Below are 16661 nucleotides of genomic sequence, written 5' to 3' on the forward strand. Positions count from 1 at the left end.
TGCAGCCAGGTCGCTCTACAATCCAATATTTCCTTCTTGGGGGGACCTTCAACATCTGTACAGATTTTATCTCCCAAACTCACCCTTCAAACTCAAAGCGGCTCCTCCAGCAGGCGCTCTCGTGTCTGCTCAAGTCTTCCCTCTGGTTATTTTTAGGATACCCCCCCCCCTGTCTGTGGTGTTCAGATGGTCTGGTCCAAGGCATGGGAAGGGAAGGGGAGTGGTAGAGGAAAAGGGGAAAACTTCAACAATGACTTCATTAACACGGTGCCCGACACGACCAGCATAACTGGACTTCACAGCTCCGTTCCCACGCTGGATATATGGCTCTGGATTTAATTCTTTATGAAGCTCATGTGTTTGTCCGGTTCAGCTGTCAGGGGTGACATGGAGGCCTGCTGAAGTTTCCTCTGCTCACAGTCCTCACACCTCAAACAGCATGTTGATCACAAGTGAGTATGAGTTCAGCTCAAGCCTAAATGTTGTGTTACACGACAGGATGGGAGGTAATGAGATCGGCCTCCTAATGCTGTTTCTCTCTGATGGCGTTATTCAAAGGAGGTGATTTGGAGATGAGTTTAGCGAGACATAAAAACTTTTTCAAAGGTTTGTTTGTTGAGTGACTTCAGATGAGACGTAAATATGTTGATTCTTGAGGCAGAAGAAGAATTTAAAGAACTCCAGCGCTGACTAAAACTTCTTTGTTGTTTGAAGGCCGTGGGCCTGAAAACATCACAAGTGAGCTTTTGAACTCTGGTGATATAAAAGCTCGTTTTACTGGCAGGAAGAGCGTGGGATTCACTCTGAATGTGCGTGGGTTACTTTTGAAATGTGATCCGCTGGAGAGAACTTTCCACCTGCTGAAGAAAACCACCGTACACATATTCAGACATTTTACTCTGAAAACACATTAAAGTGCGGCGAAGGCACTCCTGTATGTAGACTCAGTGTAAAGAATTTCAAAGCTGAGGCTTTTATTCTGAAACATGGCACTTCATACCTGTGTTTTCCTTTTGGACCCTTGGTTTCTTTCTCACCATGTTTTTAATGTCAGTAATTTTGTGTTAATGTGAGGAAGAACCTGTTTGAACTGTGGCGTAGCGGGAGCAATCGGGATGCTGTTTGGAGGTTATTGGTTCGATTCCTGGTGCCTTTTGTCCAAGTTCAACTTGTAACGTGATTTGAACAGAGGTTCTGTATATATGCGGTTCACTGTGGCTCCACACGCGCCAAACAGCCGAAGCGTCCTCAGTTTGATCCCAGGAGGAGACTCCCTTTGGGGTTGTGTCAGGAAGGCATCCGGAGTAAAAGAATCTGCCCGACGATGCTTCGCTGCCGCTGTGGCGCCTCTTGGCGAATAAGAGTGCAGCTTCGTATATGCGCTTCATTGTTCAGTGAGTTGCTTTAGCTCTCTAGTTCCGACATTTTAATTCATCTTTTTGTTGATTATCGTGAATAAAGCGTTTGTGGCTTCTGGACTTTTGACTCGGCATAACCAGTGATTTTATTTATGGTGTTTTTTTAATCATTTTAATTATTTAGTTTAATTTATAATTATTTTATCTCTCACTCATTTGTCAGCACTGTCCTTGTTCACACACACAGAAATGTTTGTCTGTAAGTGGTGTTGATGAACTTCCAGCATTGTTTTGTTTGAGTTTCCTGGCATCACAGGGGTATGTACAAGGTGCCCTTGGGTGTGGATCTCTTGGCGTACAAACCAGCCGTGGTAGTATTATTTGCTGAGAGTAAACGGTCTTGTTTGACAGAGCAATAAAGTCTACGAAAGGAGACAGGAGGCAGTGGCTTAAATCATGAGACTAGACAGTTATTCCTGCCTGTTCTCTTGCCCAAGGTTAGTGCTCACATGGTTCATTTACACACAAGGTCTGTTATTCCCAACTTGTCATTTAGTAGGTAAGTAGGGTTAGTGTGATGAACAGGTATATTTAATGCAAACCACAGTCTTTTCTACATATAGCCAAGCAGAGTTCGTACCAAAACCCAACCAGGAGTCTCTAACAAACTACCTAAACCTGACCAAAACTACCTATTCAAGTAATTTTAGTGCCTAAACCTAACCACACCCATATGGAAAAGAAATAGTGGCCTACTTCATATAGTGAATCATAAGGCTTATATGATTTACTCATGAAAGTGGCCACTTTCTCATTACTTTCATATATTGTTTTAGTAAGTATCCAAAACATTCAAGTTTCATTTATATAATTTTTCAAGGGATCTTATATCTGTTTTCACTCTTGTATGCTTTTCATGCAAGTTTCACACAAGACAGATACAAACTTTATAAGATTTATATAAATCCCTCAGCAATTAGTTTTCAGTGTCTAACCAGTAAATGCAAGTGAAAGATAAAAAAGTACAAACCCAAAGGCCACAACAGGTCACAAAGTGCAGTCTAATATCTGACACACCTGTAGCTTACACCACCTAATGCAGTTGTTTTGAGAGCGATTCCTCCCTGAATGTCTTCAAAAACCTCAACAAACACACATTTCCTCCTTTACATAGAAAAAAAATAAAAGTTTTTCCCAGGAAAGGTTAAGAGAGAGTTTCTCCTCTTTTTCTAACTGCAGTTAATTCTGGTCCATTTCCTTCTCCAGATACTCATCTGTAAATGCCAGACAGCCTCATAAAAACAAAGTACAGCAGGTTTCATATCATAAATAATAATAATATATCAGTCGACCTTTTTTTCATCAAAGACAACTTAACCATAATTTATTTTAAAAACTGCAGTAAGATTCACCGAGGACCTCACACGTGTTGTTTTTCACCTAACAGTTAATGAGCTATAGGTGTTCCTACCTAAATGCACAAGTGGCTCATTAAGTATCAGGACTCACTGAGGTTTTAGAGTCAATACTGAGGTGAGACATGTTGCAGGCCAAAGCAAATGCAGTTGGGAACCTGTTGGGAAATGAACTCTTAACATTTCATAGTAAACAGTTCATATTCTTGTGCCAAACTTATGGTTGCCATTCCACTAATTAAGTCAAACATATCTCATTGAATCTTTTGATTTAAAAAAAGTGTAAACCAGGTTTCTCATGTTTAGGTGTTACCTTTAGCTAACATAATGCATCTCTAGATCTGCCTCGTCAGTCTTAGAATGGTCAGTGTAGCTGCTCTACCAGGTATAACAATCAAGTTTAATATCCAGGCAGCCATAAAAAAGCATTTAAAAGGATTTGTGAAGTTTAACAGAGTTAGAAGTTAGCAGGCAGTTAGCTTGCTAGTTTCCATCTTAAGATGATATACCACGTTGTGACTGAGATTACTAAAACGTACAGCTCTGCATAAATTAAGACAGAAAGACAACTAAACAGCAGCAACGTTTGTAGGGTTACTGAAGTTGGGCTAGCTGGTATATAATGGTGTCAGAGATGGGCAGTAACGTGTAATCCGATTACTTTTTTCAAGTAACGAGTAAAGTAAGGGATTACTATTGCAAAAAGTAATTAGATTACTGTTACCTTCCCGTAAGCACGCTGCGTTACTGCATTACTAAACTGTGATTTCGTTTGCAAGAGTGTCTCATGACAGTGACGTAAGCGAGTGCGACGTTCTTGACAACAGCTGTGTGAAGATCAACAGTGGATCATATATCGAGTGCAGGAGAGAGTATGAGCGTGCAGCGTTTAAAGCGTGGAAGTACTGACCTTACTTTGAGTTTGATTCCGTAAAAAGTGACAAAAACATTAGCGTCCACTGTTCACTGTGTGGGAAGAAAACTTCGTTTTACAGCAAAAAATCCCTAAACTCTGAGTGAGCACCGACAGTACGCTGCCACGGGAATGTGACATTCACGGAGAAACTGCTGGACTTCTTTAAGTTGCTTGAAGACGTTTCACCTCTCATCCGAGAAGCTTCTTCAGTTCTAAGGTCAAATGGTGGAGAGTTCCAGATTTAAACTCAGTGGGAGTTTCCCCCCAAAGAGGGACAAAGGACCCCCTGATGATCCTCTACCTAATCACATGAGCCAAGGTGTGAAAACAGGTGTGGGTCTCAATCAGCCAGGGTTTCGGGTGAGCTCACCCAAAACGTCTTCAAGCAACTTAAAGAAGTCCAGACGCTTTTCTTTCCAAGCTCCTTAGACTTTAAATGTTAAACAAATTTCTTCCAGTCAGAGAATGGTGCATATAATTTAATTTTTGCTTGACGCATAAAGTTAAAAGATTAAAACTAATAAAACAAGTTTTAAAAAGAGACCTTTTCATTTGATTACATTTTATATGATGGAGTATGCAGAAAAAGTAGAACTGGGCTGAAAGATCTATCGCTTTATTACCTATTCAGGTTGTAAATCATGTTTTTTTTAAAGTAACTAAGTAGCTAATTACTTTTGAAAATAAGTAATCAGTAAAGTAACGGGATTACCTTTGGGGGAAGTAATTAGTTACTGATTACCTTTTTCAAGTAACTTGACCAACACTGAATGGTGTGCTACGTGCTGGCTAGCTACAAAGCTATGGTTAGCATAATATAAACACATTAGCACAGTGAAGCTGGTGGATGAACACTAACTTTTTCCCCTCAATAAAAGTTAATGTAAGAGTCCCTGCTGAGCAGATGATCCATCCCCAGCATGAGGTTAGTCATTAGCACACTGCTGCATTGTCTGGATGACTCGCTGTGAAAAACTCCTGATCCTCAGCTTCATGTGCACAAATCTTAGTTAGCCTCAGAGCGTTTCTTTTCTGAACCGTTCAAATATTTGGTGTCTGGCAAACCATGAGACGACTGATAATAAAAACCCAGAGAGGCCACAACGATCACTGACTATTTTTTAAGGGCTTGTTAAAATTAAATAGAACAAGATACATAGCATAAAACACGTTAAAAAGACAACCGCCTTAATGAACACAGTGCAGTTTGTACCTAGAAGCAGGGTTCGTACGTCATCACTTAACAACCAGAAACCTATTTTGACCAAAAAAGAAACTTTGAGTAATTTCTTTTGGTTAGGCAATATAGCTTATAATCCATTAAGCTAATGTAATGATTCTTCAAATGCAAGACTATATAACCTTAAATTGGGGGAGGGCCACACCCCCGTTTTCTTCATGCTAATTCTAGTTTTCTTCTTGTCCCAAATGAAATCTTTAACAAAATGAAGTCGTATGCTGCTACAGGGATTGAATTAAGAGTGATTCATGTGTATTAGATGAGTAAGCAGCCTCATGTTGTCTACCGCAGGCCTGAACTTAACGAAGCCTACTTGCTCTTCACCTATGTTCTGGTTTAGGGGCCAGTGAGCAATTGAGTGTGTCCCACTTTGAACTCACTACCCATAATGCCGAGTTCCTGAGAAATTATTCACTCCACCTCCTGAGCCATGTACCTTCTTTCTTCTTTGCCTTCTTTCAGCCCCACCATTCTCACATTAGTCCTCTGGCTCCAGTTCTCCAAATCCTCCACCCATGCCCAGAATGTTACCAATTTCTTGTCACACTTCTCCGCACATTTCTCCACCCGAGCATTTACATCTTCAACATCGGACACTCATTGTTCCACTTCGCCCAGCAGTCTTATTTGAATATTTTCTACTGAGTCTTTAAACTCAGTAGGTTGCTTGATCGAAATAACAGATGCAGCCATCACTACCTATCAGGTACGAACTAATACAGCAATGACTGAGGATGAGCTCTAACAGATCCAGTATCCTACATCATAGATATAAGTTTACTACAAAACTGCTAACTACCAGTTTTAGCCTGCAGATGTTTAAACTGTCCAGAGTTCTCACACAGATGTTGAATTACTATTATTACCAATTATTTGCTATAAAAGACATTTCAGAATATCAATGAATCAGAGTTTAACAACATAACATATTAAGATACTTGATATAATTCAGGATAATATCAAGTAATTTAGAATTAAAAAGATGTTACCCTGAATTTAACATCATAACAAGCTGCTCAATCAGCTCTGTGCTGGCATTACTTACTGTTTTAGACCCGTATGAATGTGACCTGGATTTATTGATTAGATATGTGCATTAAAGAGCAGATGAAATGTGCACCTAGTAAGTGTTTTCCAGGAAGGAGAAAGATTTGATAGCTGTAAAACTCACTAAATACTTGAAATTACTGAAATGTGAAAGTAATTATATCATGCAGCAAAATAAAGACTACAAACGAATAGTTTGATGTTTACGTTTGTACACCAGCATCAGTTTTATCCAGGACACCTAGAAGTTTCTGTAAGTGTACCACTGAGGAGGGTTAATGAATGGGAGCTTGTATTTATTGGAAGATGCCATGAACTCAGGGTCACTGCTTCCTGAACACTTTTAAACAGCTATTTCTAAGGACTTCAGTGTAATGAAGTCTTTACACAAATGTTTTCACATATTTGTAAGCTTGTAAATCTGATTTTTGTTCATACTGTGGGTCAAAGAGGAGAACGTCCTTTCAGAACCCACAAATTGGCTCATTATTACTGTTTGCAGGAACAAATCTCTTCAGCTTCAATTAAATTCACTTTTTGTAAAATCTGGGAGTTTATTTGTGAGTACTTGGCATGTTCTGTACTAAAGTGTCATAAGTTTAGTTTTCTTACAGAGTCCACAGAGCAGCCAACATGCAGTGTAGATAAAATGCCGTTACTGGACTCTCAGTCCTGTCAGTGCAAAAAATCACTCGTGTATATTTTTACTGTTGTTGGTCTAAAGCTGCATTTCTGATTTGGTGAGTTTTGGTATTTGCCCCTGTGGCCCGTCATGACCGCGGGCGTCTTAAACTTTGCAAAGCTGACTCCTTTTGCAAAGCTGACCGAACTGACAGGAGAATACCGCAGAGAAGGAGCGAGGAGGAGTACGGAAGCATGGCGTGCCGTTTTGACAGGCAGCTGACATACCTCTGATCTCCAACCACGCCTCTGTAGCCCTGGAGACGCTCCCGAGCACTCCCTGAACGGCAAACAGAACATGGACCAGTCACGCAGACATTCAGTGAGGTGTAAAAACCACTGCCTTCAAATATCGGTTGGATATTGGACATCTGAAGGACGGGAGCTGCTCGTGATCTGAGTGTGAGAGAAAGCTGAGAATATCTGGCTTTTGCAGATTTGATCAAAAACACAAACGACTGCATAGCAAACACGGCAAGTTAGAAGCAGAGTTGGAGTAAATGCTACTTGTTTTATATGCAGTTAGTTGGCTGTCATAGTTTATATAACACATTATATCCAGATTTGTTACAGATTATAATAAACTGAGTAGTTTTTCCTCTCAAAATATAAATAACAGTCACGTAGTCCTTCAAATTAAAGTCATATTTGTCTTTTTTGTTAAAGGAATGGCCTGTTTTTAAGAACAAATGTTACCCAATTACCTTTTCCTACGGTGATGTTACCTTTCCCACTTGTTTCCAGAAAGCCACGGCAAAACACACACGTGTAACTTTTAACATGCAGAAAGTTCTGAACGTGAGCAGAAATCTTACAGAAACGTAATTTAATTTCCTGTTTCTGTTTACACAAACATGTTACTGCCCCGAACAAAATGCACAAAACCCGCCTGATGTGGACGAAATGTGAACTTGATAAACTGACTCACAGGAGTAAATCCTGCCGATGTGTGGTGGTTCAGTCTGGATAACAACAGAAAAGTTGAGGACGGTCATTGTTCCGAACGTACCCTAAATTTCCATCTGCTGCCTGATTTTTGTCTTTTCCTTTACATAAATGAAAAACTAAAGAAAACTTATGGATGAAATTAAGCATCTGCTGCTCAAAATGTGATAACAACAGTGCGTCCACACAAAACCTACAGCCATGTACTTTCATAAACTTTTCAAAGCAGTTCAACGAGTGTTGTTAACTTTATTATCATATATAAATCTGAAATTTGATGTCCGCTAGACCTTAAGTCTAAATCTTCATTATGCACATTTTCAGTTGGAGTCTGACGCAGTGAGGTGACCTGATAGTAAAATCTCTAAACCCCAGATCAGCCTTTTTTCTGGTGAGCAGTGATTCTGTTTGTTCCAGGTCAAAGCTTTAGTGTCGAGACAAGTGTAAACACCCAAACACAAACGGTCCACCGAGCACGTAACCTCACCGTGCATAGTTCCTCTCTGCCGCCACACATACACTGTCCAGTTTCCTGCCGCAAGCCAGGCGGAGTCATCCTAATCAGACACTCCAATCTTATCAGGGCCCAGAGGAGCCAAATCACAACTTCCTCTGAGACAAAGTCATTTGGAAAGGGAAGAGGCCTCTGCCTGCTACTCAAACAGGAGCACAGCAGATACCATCGCTTACGTAAATACAGAGCCGAGTAGAGTGGGGACCGGGGTCTTTCATCAAACCTGCGAGACCAGTTTAAAATACATTGTTGCTTCTTGACAGGTGTGGAATGTGTCGTTCTTCACTGGACTCATAATTCATGTGAAAATCAGGTCAGAAATGAGTCGAGTCTATTCTTCCACCCACAGCTCCTCTGGTGCTAGAAGGCGCTGGGATGTGTTCTTTGAATCACTGACGGAAATCATGAATGTTAAAAGTGCGCTCGGTAATATCACTGATACATGAATTAGAATAACACTGCATGTTATTCTAATTTAGCTAGAGATGAGACGTACTTTATTTAGTGCGTGACGGCAGCCAAAAAATGAACAAACACCAAAGAAGCAGCTCCAATCAAAACTGAGATAAAATGCTTAATGATTAGCTTAATAAGAAAAATCTAACAAATAAACATGCATGCTGTGGTATGAGACGGGAAGGACTTCCTGTTTAAATCAGCAGTTTATGATCACATAAGCATTCTGTCTGAAGGCCACCAGATGGCGATATCTGTGGTTCCAAAAACATTTCTGGTCCCTTTGAGGTGTTGCAGACATGTGACCACTCACCATGTAACATGTGAAAATCACTGTTCTCAGTGTAGGGTCAAGTGAACATGGTGCCAGTCACACAGGCCTAGAGACTGATCTGCAACCATCTGGCAACCACAGCTCAGGATGGAGGAATGTGTATTTCCCAGCTAGTTGGCATTGTTTTGGTTGCTAGCATATTCTTGCAGCTATTCTCTGAGCTGTAGTGAAACCTGAAAATTGCAAAGCAAACCAAAAAATAAAGACACTTTTCCCTGAATGTAAAATGTTTGCCCTTTAAAACATGTTAGCTGCAGCACAAAGGTGAAACTTTGACTTTAGTGAGTATTTGCAGACAGAGATAAACTCTACAGCCAACTGTGGCAACCTGCTAGCAACCAAAGCATGATTGCTAAGAGGTTTTTAGTGCAGCAAACGTCTTTGATTCTGATTTTACTCAGCAAATGTCACCAATTTCCAGCAACCAATGACAACCAGCCGGGGAATACACATTTTACCCAAGCAACCAATGGTTGTATCACCATCATCCAATATGGCGGATAACTCTTGAGCAATGTGTGCATGACATATCCATTTCCCATCCAGTCATATGGATGACCTCTATTCTGTCATCATAATGATATTCGTGCATTTTCACAGCACATATAGACATACAGACCAAGTGTGGTGGAAATGGTATGGAAGACAGAAAACTGAATCAGTACATTAGAGCTTTCTCTCTCCACGTAGAAAAACTGCTAATTGTCTCTTTGCCAGAACTGAACAAGCTTTTCCTTATTTTATCACCTCTAAGACATCAGTAGCAAAATAGCCTTTTATGGGCTGCTGCCTTTTAGAGTCTCTAAGTTTCAAAGCACAGTTCAAACATCTAACTACACTGCAGCACACAATAAATCATAGGAAATCAGCCTTTAATTCAAAGTCGACTGACCTCTGTTATTTCCACTACCCCTAACAGTTACCAGTGATTTACAGGCCCAACAAGCAACAGTTCCTGAAAGTTCTCGGTTCTGCCTCCAAATTCCTGTTAACCTGCACTTCCACAGCTGTTTACAGTGCTGCTTACTGACAGAAATCCCACCTTTAGTGCAGCGTCTGTCCCTCTGTGATTTCAGTTAAACTGTTAGATAATTACAATAATAACAATTGTACGTTTTTTCCCACTAAGGCTGTAACCTCAAACATTTCCTGCAGGAGCTGTGAGCCCCTGTAGCCTTTAAGTAGGCAATAAGAACCTCTTTAAAGTGGGAAACTGGTTTAAATGACAACTTCTTTAATCTTGTGAGCCCAGAGGTTGCAAAGTGACAGGCTGTGATTTTTTTTCTTCTGTGCTGTAATGGTTGGAGTGAGAGAAAAAGCAGTTCGGAGCTCTGGTAGCTCCACATATCCCTGGATTTACAGCTCCTGCTGTAGATGTCAGACAGCCGCTTGACAAGCACTTGATCCCTTTCCTGTCTTGAATGTCACATCTCCATCAAGACGCCAGAAAACGGGCTCAGCATCTTACTATCCCGTTACGTCAGGGTCAACATAAACATGCTAATTTGACTACATTTTACCATTCAGCCTGTTCCTTTCATTCTGTCTCCCCCTTCTGTCATTCTGAAGGTTTAATATCCGCCTGTGTTTTCATATCGGGACCATCTGCTGTTCCTCTGACCGGGGGGGAGGGAGACCACATCATAAGCCAAGTTTCCATCCTGCTGTCAAGCAAATTTTAGTCAAAGTTTTGAAAAGTCACATATAGTAAAATGAGAATTAGATGCCTTTTCTTCATGTCAGCTGAAGTGAATAAGTAGGCAGTAAAAAAAACCCAACCAGCAGACAAGAAGTGTTAGAAGAACGAATCCGTCATGGCCAAACGGCTCCTGTTTGTTCTTTAGTGAAGACTAATGTCGGCCATATTTCATGCTGTCTGAATATGAAAACAAGAAATGCCCTTGGCAGTATTCTGACTGCTAACTGCGACGGGCCTCTTCTGCGTGGAGAGAGAGCAGGTTTAACGTTTCAGGGGGAGTTGTGGTGGACAAATATTTTGAGAAATCCAAATCCTCCTCCTGAGCCGCACAAGCAGACTGACAAAATGGTTTCTGTTGCTGCTTGTTGTAAACATCCTGGATCAACTAAACGTATTCCATGCTTCCAATCACAGTTTTCCACACAAATACCAGACGGCAGCTGAAATTAATTGATATTCTGGTGTGTGCATCTTTCATGTTGTTTTGAAGTGGGGAGGAAATGTGTTGAAGTATGCACGCCTGTTTCTATTCCTGTTTCTCATCTAAGTGTGTGAACAGGGAAGAGCATTACTGTGTCAAGTGTACTTTACTGTGTGTGTGTTCTTTTTAAGGCGTTTTGATAAAATGGTCACTTAAACAAACAGACTTTAATTTAACCCCACCATCCTCAGTGTTACTCTATAGAGCTGCAATAGCCACAAATATTTTTTAGAGGTATGAATTTAAAATAAACATGCGTGGAATCTTATAGCAAATGTAGAAGATTTATGCTGCTTGGCAATATTTTCCGTGTTGCAGAGTTATGACAAATCTATATTTTGGGGCCGTTTATATTTATGAGTGCTTATTCCCCATTTTATAAGTTGACTTACAGATGAGGGTTAGCACTGCTAGCAGCTGTATTGACAATTTATAGCATGCCCCAAAGTAAACAGAGTTTTGGTGGGAATAAAACAAAACTAAAGTTGAAAGGTTTTACATTTGCACTTTTGCATTGTGTATAAATATTTATAAAGCAATTCAAGAAGAAAAAAGTTAGCTAGGCAACACTGCTAATGACTTAATCAGAAATGTGGCACTTACACCTATATAATTAGGAAACTACTTAAAATGTGTAAATTATTAAATATCATAATGTTATATTGTGTTTGTTTTAATGCTGCTAGCTATTGCTAGTACTAGCTAACATGATAGCTAAATTTATTCGATTCCTACTACGTGTTAGTAAAAAGAGTGCAAAAATGTTTTTATCCTTTTACAAAAGTAATGCGTTTTGAGACTCTTGACTAGCTCATTAGTTTTACACTAAAGGGGATTTGTTGTGTTTATTTGCAAACCTACAGACATTCACTGAACTAGCTTAACTGTCCTTGTTTTAAAGCTAACTATTTTGGAGGACACATTGTGTTGCTAATGACCTTCTCTGATGTCAAGGTTTTCTGTGAGACTGCTGAAAATTACCTTTTAAGGCAAAGACATGTTAATTCTTGGTTGTGATATTAGCTACTAATAGCTAATGCTACTAGTCGTATGCTGCTAGCCCACACTAAATGAATCTGTCATGTCGTTTGCAAAACTCGCTTATTTTTAACTAGCTAAACTGTGTTTTACCATATTAAATATTTGCAATAGCACATTGTGCTGCTAAGTAATATTTATCATTTAGAACCCATTATATTTTGGTATCTGATAATATTAAATCAACACACTTAATGTCACTGGCAGCTCATTTATTAGAGTTAGTACAACCTGTGCCTAATCTGGGCTACTTTTGGCACTGATGGCTCACTTAAACAATGTTGTGTTGACCAAATGAGCAGAAAGTAATGAGGTGGTTCTAGCATGGGTTGCAGGAAGTTTAATGTGGACTGGATGTAGCCTAAACATTATGAGCCAGCCTTGACAAGTGTTATTTGAGCCAGATGTGGCCCAAACACCTGACAGCTGGTCCATATACGACTTGTGGCTGGTTTTAGGCAACCAGAATCACCCTGTGTCACGACTGCCAATTAAAACCAGACATATTTATATGTGGGATATGGAAAGCTTAAATCAAAGATGCACACACTCCAGATGTATTATGCTGAAATATCTGTGAAGTTCAAGCTTTGTCATGGTTTGAATAGAAAATGAGAAGTGTGTGAGAGCTGGTGTGTTGATGAGCCCAGCCATAGCAGCGAGTCTCAGAGGGAGAAGGTGACAGATGGCAAGAAGTTGAAGAGGAGGAACCTCTTTTCCCCGCTCTCTCAAGAACCCCCATCCCCACTCTTAGCCAATTAGCAGTGATTAAAACGGCCTCTTCCAGGAGTCACAGTTAATTAATAGCCTGAACGTGCTTCCAGTTCTTCTCCCTTCATGTTCTTTTTTTTGCTTCCAAATGCAGATGTAATTAAACTTCATAAACAGACAGCTGATTAAGTGCAAATATTTGCCCTCTTAAAGCGGGCGGAGCATGAAATGATTATAATTGAATCAAATGTTGTTTTCTTTTCTCTGTGTTTGCAGAGATTGAAGCCAAGGAGGCCTGTGATTGGCTGCGAGCGGCCGGCTTCCCTCAGTATGCGCAGTTATTCAAAGGTAAATATGAGACTGTTCAGTCAACTCCAAGATACCAGAGCGTAACCCCAGACGCCGTCTTATTGTGCCATTCGTCTTGTCTGTGTTTCAGACTGCAGATTCCCCATTGACATCGAGTGGGTGAAGCGCGATCACCACTTCCTGGATAAGGATGCACTCGAGTCGCTCTGCAGGTAACGAATGCCAAGCGGGAGCGTAATGCAATATTATGGACAACTTTCAGCAAGTTAATAAAACTTTAAAGTCAGCAGCAAACTTCTTAAGTATTTTTCGATCAGATTCTAACAGACCAAAAAAGTTCCCAGAGGATTTTCAAGATCGATGCATTTCAATTTCTTGGTACAAATACAAATTTTGGTACAAAAAAATCCCTGTTCACTCCTCTAAGCACTCTGGATCAGATAGTTGTTGTTTTTTTTACTCTGGGACTATATGATGTCAGAGAGAAAGAATAGTTAAGTAATAATATGAAGCTATGGAGCTGAAAATGACTATAATACATGCAGTTTAATGTTTCAGTATCCTGCACTCATTTACAGGCAGGTCCAGTACTACTACAACTTTAATGGGCGTAGCATTTTTGTAATTTATATCATCATTATTATTGTTGCTGGATTTTAATTTTCTTAATTTTCAGATTCAGTTTGGAAGATGAAGACTAATTGTTTTTCAAAACTCGCCTGACTCTCTCTTCTCCAAAGAGCCCAAGGTTTTTTTTTTTATTTTGACCTCGCAGTCTTTGAGCTGCAACTGACTAAATATGGAGTGAAAATAAAAACAACAGCCTAAGGTTTACAAGAGTGATCGAGGGTTTTTTACACTGAGCACAAACACTCCAACAACAGTGTGATCTGATTAGATGTTATTCAGGAGAAGCTGGATGTTTGGTGCCTTGCTAAAGGGCTAAACTGTGCTGGCAAAGACAGAGTTCTTTCTTCACGTTCATGCTCCTGGTTTGGACATTAAACTTGCTGCCTCGTGATCCCAGAGTCATATTTTAAATCAGATTTTCAGGTTTGAACCACAGGTCTTTAGTTTCGTAGAAACTGTACTGAAGGTATTGATAAACAAGTACGAGCTACAGTGTGCCATTTAACCTCCATTCACTCTTCTTCCTCTTCCTCTTCCAGGAGGTTAATCACTTTAAACAAATGCGTGGAAATGAGGCTGGAGCTGCGGAGATCAAAACGCAGGGTGAGTCCTGAGAGTGAGCAGCGAGTAACTTGAACGCAACGGGGCGCTCATATCAGAACGGCTGGCGCCACGCAGGGGGGCTTCACGCCATGAAATCTGCTCTTTAAGCCGCACTTGGAATTCACTGATATCAGCTGATCGCTCCTCCTGCTCGATGCTTTGTTCTCTAAGAGGAAGTGTTTGATTTGTTTTTTCATGCCTGAGTCTTTATTGTCTTGTATTACCGTGAGGTCTCTGATGTCACGTTAAATTCATGCAAACAAACATAAAATAGCTTTTTTAAGCCAGGAAAGCGCTATCAACACTACAGACAGTGAAAATATTTTGACTTTTGGCCCCTTCTGTTGCATCAGGGACAAAACTTCTGCACTTCCCACGATGCAACTTATGCAAATACACCTTTAAACCCCACGCCATAACTGTGCAGTACAGGTTTGCTGTTAAAAACAGGCCATAGTTGTGTGTTTGTGTGGTTTTCAAACATTTTATGGGTTTGTCTGAATGGGCCATCATCATCTTCTTCTTCTAGGGAGATGACAGTGGTGAGGAAGACTTCTGTGCCATCAGCCCCAACTGGACCTACGACAAGCGGACCCGACAATGGCGACGCCTGGACTCCGCCGTGGATATCCTCCGACTGTCCCCCAACTCGCCTGATGTGTCGACATGCGATGACCACCATGATATCTGCTCCATCCACAGCTGCAGCAGCACTGAGAGCGAAGGCCACGAAGAACACCAAAAGAGACTGCGAGAGCCGACTGATGGCTCCACCGTCACCACCGCAAGCACCCCAGATGACCTGGAGAACAGCAGGAGCTCGTCCCGCTGCTCGTCCTCGAACAAGACCCCGTCCCTGGATACTTCTCTCAGTGGACCCCCCTCCCCCGGTGGAGGATCCTCCAGTATGAGTCTCGAAGCCGAGAGCTGCTACCCCGAGAAACCACCCAGGAGGAAGTGCACCACATTGCTGAGGAAGATGGAGAAACTGAGGCTCAAGGGGGTATCAGGTGAAAGCAGCAGCAGGGGTCGGGCCCGGCGTGTTATAAGCAGGCCTCTTCTCGTCCAAGACGAAGAGAGGATGGAGGGGCTCCACTGCACGTCAAGGTGAGGCTGTCCATCCTACCCGGCGTTGACTCCAGCATCATTAACCCTATGTGTCTTTAACTTGTACCACCCTGATTGTATCCAGTCTGCAGGATCAGCCCAGCAGTCATGCTTCTTCGTCGCCCTCGTCTCCTCACACCATCAGCAGCAGCAGCAGCAGTAACAGCCACTCAGAGAGCAGCAGCACAGTCAGCACGCCCAGCCCGGTCACTCGGGTGAGGAGCAACTGCAAACGATCCAGCAACAACGTCGTGGTTGGCGGTGGGACGAACCACACAGGACCAGAGGTCAGAGCATGGACAAGATTCCTCCAGACCTTTTATTTCATCTAATCCTAACCTTTTAACCTTGACCTATATAGACCTGTATAGTGACTGACTCTGTTTCATGTATTAAATCCTTTTTGTTTCCCGTTTCTGAATGGATTGTGATGTAACCTAAAACATTAGACCGTTCCCATCTGTCTTACTTACCAACAGCAAAGGTTTCTTCTTTATTCGCTGACTCCAATGTTCTCGTTATTTCTAGGACTACAAGAACCAAATCAACAACAACAATAACAACAGCCACCAGAACATGGTCTTCACGATCCCCCACGGACACAAACCAGGGACCTTTCCCGCCTCCCTCACGCACAAACACGCCAACCTATTACCCATCAGCTATGACACCTCCGTGAACTGGAGGACTGGGAGTTTCCACGGTTATCGGACGCGTCAGCCAAGATGCCATGGGATTTCTTCTCTGGCGACCGGGAGCATCTCATCCTGCGACGTTCCGAGCCCACTGCCTGTGCTCGATTACCGGTTGAGCGTCTATGACAATGTGCCTGACCACCGCCAGCTGTCTGAAAGTGAAGGCGGCAGCGGTGGAAGCGCCAGCGATGCAGACCGGATGAGTGAGTCGGAGGTGGGTTAAATCACGGTTACGGTATTTTTATTTTATACAATAAATAAGTACTCTATATAATATTACACTGACGTTCTTCTTTGATGGGGAATAAGGTTATAATAATATCCTTAATATGATGCCAAACCACCTTGTTGTTCAATTTATGTTTGTTCAGCCAATCAGAAGAAAATTGACATAAAGCGAAGGGGAAGGAAGAAACTGCATCTTATTCAGACAGAGGATGAACTGTCGACCCAGAATGACACAAAGAAGGATTATTTTGAAG

The 16661-nt window shown here is 41.4% G+C and overlaps 1 protein-coding gene across 1 annotated transcript in view; it reads left to right on the plus strand.

Annotated features, from left to right (window-relative positions):
* The first annotated feature begins 278 nt into the window (after positions 1–278).
* LOC146624760 (rho GTPase-activating protein 7) overlaps positions 279–16661 on the plus strand; it is a 35283-nt gene continuing 18900 nt past the window's right edge. The window contains exons 1-7 of the mRNA XM_085364726.1: positions 279–452; positions 13112–13183; positions 13275–13356; positions 14314–14377; positions 14907–15484; positions 15570–15771; positions 16013–16393. Coding sequence (XP_085220852.1) covers positions 440–452; positions 13112–13183; positions 13275–13356; positions 14314–14377; positions 14907–15484; positions 15570–15771; positions 16013–16393 — 1392 coding nt within the window. The 5' untranslated portion in view covers positions 279–439. The remainder of the gene's footprint in view (positions 453–13111; positions 13184–13274; positions 13357–14313; positions 14378–14906; positions 15485–15569; positions 15772–16012; positions 16394–16661) is intronic.

This window comes from Diplotaxodon limnothrissa, linkage group LG10, assembly GCF_057381915.1.
Source record: "Diplotaxodon limnothrissa isolate DT_005_m linkage group LG10, D_limnothrissa_male_GT1.1, whole genome shotgun sequence".
In the NCBI taxonomy this organism is placed as follows: domain Eukaryota; kingdom Metazoa; phylum Chordata; class Actinopteri; order Cichliformes; family Cichlidae; genus Diplotaxodon; species Diplotaxodon limnothrissa.